General features: G+C 32.3%; 1 protein-coding gene across 1 annotated transcript; it reads left to right on the top strand.

Annotated features, from left to right (window-relative positions):
- Window positions 1-686: 686 nt before the first annotated feature.
- Window positions 687-3,567, top strand: LOC108330162 (cationic amino acid transporter 1). Its single transcript, XM_017564671.2, has 2 exons — window positions 687-1,229; window positions 2,203-3,567. Exons 1-2 carry the CDS (start codon window positions 827-829, stop codon window positions 3,564-3,566), a joined length of 1,767 nt encoding a protein of 588 aa, XP_017420160.2. The 5' UTR covers window positions 687-826; the 3' UTR covers window position 3,567.
- The last annotated feature ends 1,822 nt before the right edge of the window (window positions 3,568-5,389 follow it).

Genomic DNA, 5,389 nt, shown 5'->3' with positions numbered 1-5,389 from the left:
TTTGCAATAAGCATTCCATTAACATTCCTAATATGGAACACTTTTTTTTTTCTAAGGAGGAGAACATGGCATGGAGAGATAATTAAAGCTCAAACTATCACCATTGAGCATCATTATCGTATTGAATTATTTTATATTTCTGAACAACAGAGCATCGTGTTGAATTATTTTACATTATTAAGGACATGCAATTTCAAAAACCTAATGATCGTTTTACATAGACAAATACTCAGTAGCTTCTATACATGAATTTTTTGAATCCAACCCATTTATTCTCTATTTTTGATATGTCAAAGCTAATTGAATTTGCCTATTAGTTTACCTATTAGTTTACCTTGTTTATCTATTAGTTTACCTTGTTTATCTATTAGCTTCTATACATAAATCTATGCATATAAATTGTTTATCTATTAGTTTACCTTGTTTTGAAGTTAATAATGGTTTTATCGGTTGCCACAACAGTCTTGGAAAGAGTCTTTTCTGCCCAGAAAATTGGGAAAATAGGTTGCGTATTTCTGTTATTGTTTATCACATAAACATTATATTTCTCTTATTTTAATGTGGTTAAAATATCATGTTCATCTTTGGATAGACCTATCTAAATATGCTCATATATAATTAATTATAGTAATTGGTCAAAAGCAATTAAAAATTAAAAGTAAAATATTATTAAAATTGACACCTAAGTGGGTGTATGGATAGGAGGTGCAAAATTATAGGGTTTCATAACAGAAAGAAACACATGGTTACATAGCGAGTGCGCGAGCTCTGGTACCAGAAACACAGATAAGAAGAGAGTTTGGTACCGAAACGCATAGTGATACCGATGGAAGGAGGAGGAGGAGTGCGAAAGAGAAGTTGTTGCACGATTCAGAAAAATGACTTCCTCCCGGAGGAATCGTTCAAGAGCTGGGAGAACTACACGACGGCGCTGCTGGATACGCCGAGGAGACTGAAGGACCGATTTCTCACGCGATCCAGCGAGCGAGCGGAGATCAGCGAGATGACGACGCGAAGCAGCCACCAGATGAAGAAGACGCTCAACTGGTGGGACCTCATCTGGCTCGGCGTCGGCTCCGTCATTGGCGCCGGAATATTCGTCCTCACCGGATTGGAGGCTAGGAACGCCGCCGGTCCCGCCGTCATCTTGTCGTACGTCGTGTCCGGTTTCTCCGCCATGCTGTCCGTTTTCTGTTACACCGAGTTTGCCGTCGAAATCCCTGTTGCCGGTGCGTGACTCTTTCCTTCACTGCTTACTAGTTCTTTCTAGTTCACTGTTTTTTTAGTTTTCATAACAACCTCTGTTCTGATCTTTTAATTAGGGTTATAAAAAACAATAAATGGACACCTTCACGTACACTTCCCCTAGGTCTTCTTCACACACACACACACACACATATATATATTTATATATATATATATATATATATATATATATATATATATATATATATATATATTTTAATCACAAAGTTAAATTTGTGCATTGTATTAATTAAATTAATATAACTATTGGTTATTAAATTTATTTTTCCAAATGCAAATTATACATTCAAACATAAATTTCAAGTAATCATATAAAAAAGTCTTATAATCGTTGCCATAAAGTGATGAATCATTTATCAACATAATTATGTATGTGGGTCAAACCTTGTTAGTTAAACATATTTACGCCTACATTGAGAGAATGAAAATACATGGCATTCAAAAAAAGTTATTTATTTTAACAATACTTGTAATTTCAAGTCGGTGTATATGTAACTTTTTGGTATACATCTATCACCATTTTTTTGTTTTATTTTATATTAAAAAAATCACGTAAAATAGATAATAAAATAACTTTTTGGGTAATTTTGTTGAATATTCAAATTGATACCTCCATAGGTTTAATTAGGGTTTTTTGTCTTTTGAGATAAATATTTTTTTAACCTTTTAAAATTATTATTTTTTCATAATTTTTTTTAAGTTAAAAAGTTAAAATTATTTTAATATAAGGGACTTAAATATAATTAAATTTCTAATAAATATGCTAATTTGGTCCTCACGATTAAAAATCATAAACTAAAATATTTAAGCAATAAAAAGAATAGAAAAGCTTGATTACTTTTAACAGGAGCATTTATCGTAATACATCATGAATCAATAATGTTGTTGAATTTGCCATCAACTTTCTGCTTGTTTTGTTTCTCATTTTTTTCTTAGGTGGTTCATTTGCCTACTTAAGAGTGGAGCTAGGAGACTTTGTAGCCTTCGTAGCTGCAGGAAACATCCTTCTTGAGTACGTGATAAGTTGTGCCGCAGTAGCAAGGTCATGGACCTCATACTTCGCCACCCTCTGCAACAAAAACCCTGATGATTTTCGCATAGTCATGCATAACATGAACCCTGATTATGGCCACCTTGACCCTATAGCTGTCGTGATCCTTGCACTCGTATGCATCCTTGCGGTTTGCAGCACCAAAGGCTCTTCAATCTTCAACTACGTTGCCTCAGTCGTACACACAGTCATCCTTGTCTTCATAGTCATAGCAGGTCTTATCCATGCCAAGCCTCAAAACTACGTACCCTTTACACCCTTCGGTGTTAGGGGCGTCTTCCAAGCTTCAGCTGTGCTCTACTTTGCTTATGTCGGGTTCGATGCTGTTGCAACCATGGCTGAAGAAACCAAGAACCCTTCAAGGGACATTCCAATTGGGCTTGTGGGTTCAATGGTGATAGCCACATCGGCATATTGCTTGCTTGCAGCCACACTGTGCCTCATGCAACCGTATACCAATATTGACGTGGATGCACCCTTTTCGGTTGCGTTCAGTGCCGTAGGGTGGGATTGGGCTAAGTACATTGTTTCATTGGGGGCTTTGCAGGGAATGACCACAGTGTTGTTGGTGACTGCTGTGGGTCAAGCTCGGTATCTGACTCACATTTCACGTACACACATGCTGCCTCCTTGGTTTGCTTTGGTGAATGAGCGCACTGGGACACCTGTGAATGCCACAATTTCCCTGGTTCTGATCTCAGCTGTGATTGGTTTCTTCACTGAACTTGAGGTTCTCTCTAACCTCTTGTCAATTTCCACTCTCTTCATCTTCACGTTGGTGGCAGTTGCTCTCCTTGTGCGTAGGTACTACTCCAGTGGAGTCACAACAAAGGGGAACCAAATCAAGCTCATTGTGTTCATTGTGGTGATCATCGGCTCTTCATGTGGGATTTCATCTTATTGGGCACTAAGTGATGGTTGGGTTGGTTATGCTATTCTTTGTCCAATTTGGATTTTGGCTACAGGAGGACTTTGGTTTATGGTTCCACAGGCAAAGGAGCCAAAACTTTGGGGGGTGCCTTTGGTTCCATGGCTACCTTCCATATCTATTTTTGTTAACATATTCCTTCTTGGATCTATGGATAAAGATTCGTTTGCTAGGTTTTGTATTTGGACTGTGCTTCTCTTGGTTTACTATGTCCTCTTCGGGTTGCATGCTTCTTATGACACAGCTAAGGAGTTTGAGGCACAGCGTTGTGCCCAAAGGGAGCTGAACAGGTTGGAAGATGGGGTCGTCTCTTCTACGTAGTCTCTAGTTGTTTTTGCTTTCGATTCTTTGTTTTTCAACTTAGTTTTATATTAATGCAGAATGATATTTGTACATTAAACCCTCTTTGTTTCGGTTTTGGTACTGTTTATTTTTATTAAGAAAGAAAGGCCAGTGTGTTAGTATTGCGCCTATTTAAGAGTGCAGATTTTGCAAGGAAATGTTCTCATGTTGCATCGTTGAAGAGAAATGGTGAGAAATACAACTCACCATAATTAAATTACCTAACCGCACCTCCATTTCCAATGCCCTTATTTAAATATATATATATATATATATATATATATATAATAATTATAATATAAATAATAATAAATATTTTCAAACTAATAATCTAAAATCTGTTTCAACTTAATTTTTTTCAATCCCATTTTATTCAAATTAATCACCCATATAAATTGTGTAATAATAATAATTTTAAATAATAACTTTAATTTCATTCTAACATAATTTCCCTTTGTATTTAAATTTATATAACCATTAAAATATTAGTTTTTTAATTTATCATATTCATTAAATTATACACAACTTTTTATCTAAAATCCACCAAAATTACACCACCATCTCCAAACACAACAAGTAAGCATATTTAACTTTAATTTTGTCTGCTTAATTAAGTTTTAGGTTTTATTAAAAAATAGTGCGGACACTGCTGAGGTTGCACTGCTGCAGGCTTATGGTGCCTTGGGACAACTGACATGGAGTTTGGTTCTGCCCCCACTTTTCACAAAGCAAAGAAAGCCACACAAAACTCAAGAATAACTAATGATACAATAACACATATTTATATTCATAAAATAGTTATAAAACAAGAATATTTATATTTGTAAAATAAAAAAATAATAAACAATAATATTAAATTAATATAACAAGTTTATGTATTTTAAAATATTATTAATTTTAAATAATATTATTGATAAATATATTGATTTTCTTTTATAATAATATTTTTTATATCGAATAAAATTTTACTCTCATTTAATATTATGATTTATTTTTTTTTCTTTTTTTTAAAAAATAGAAAAGATCACTTGTATATGGTCATTTTATCTTATTAAGAGTTGTCAAAAGTAGTAACTGATGGCAAATGACATTTTCCTTTTCTTTTTAATCGATTGTAAAAAAAAATTATTTTATTTTATTGTATCACTTTTGTGTAAAAGTGCATTTCGGTTTTAATGTGCTGTTTTTCTTTCAATATTTCATTTTTATGTTCTTAGTGTGTGTTTTTTTCTGGGATCAACTATACACATGATCTTGGATATGACTATTTGTTTTGAATAATTTAAACTAATGTGCGAGAGCGGATTTGGTGGGTGGAAAAAGAATTTGATCTACGCAAAAATACGGAAATTTGAGGAGATGAATTGTTCACAATAAATATTTGACTCAAGTACTCGTTCACACATTCAACAATCCACTCATTCTATATATATATATAATCAATTTTTATTTTTTGTTTATATATATACATATAAATAATATAATAAAAGAAATAATAACAAAATAGAAATAAGAAGAATAATTAAAATTAATAAAATAATAAAATAATAAATTTATAGTAATAATTAATATAAATTTTTATTACTTAACAATTTTAATTAATTTTAATAGAATTTTTACTATTTATATTTAAATTTATATTATCTTTATCTTCAAAGATAAAATGATAATGATCTAATTTTATTTATTAAAATAATTTTTTAATATATCATACACATTATATTATATACAAATTTTCATCTCAAATTATATCATTTTTTTTATTCAAAATAACACCACAATCTCCTTTCTATTCTCTTAAA

Source organism: Vigna angularis, chromosome 4, assembly GCF_016808095.1.
Source record: "Vigna angularis cultivar LongXiaoDou No.4 chromosome 4, ASM1680809v1, whole genome shotgun sequence".
Taxonomy (NCBI): domain Eukaryota; kingdom Viridiplantae; phylum Streptophyta; class Magnoliopsida; order Fabales; family Fabaceae; genus Vigna; species Vigna angularis.
Note: the sequence above shows the minus strand (reverse complement) of the source record. Positions and strands in the feature narration are given on the sequence as shown.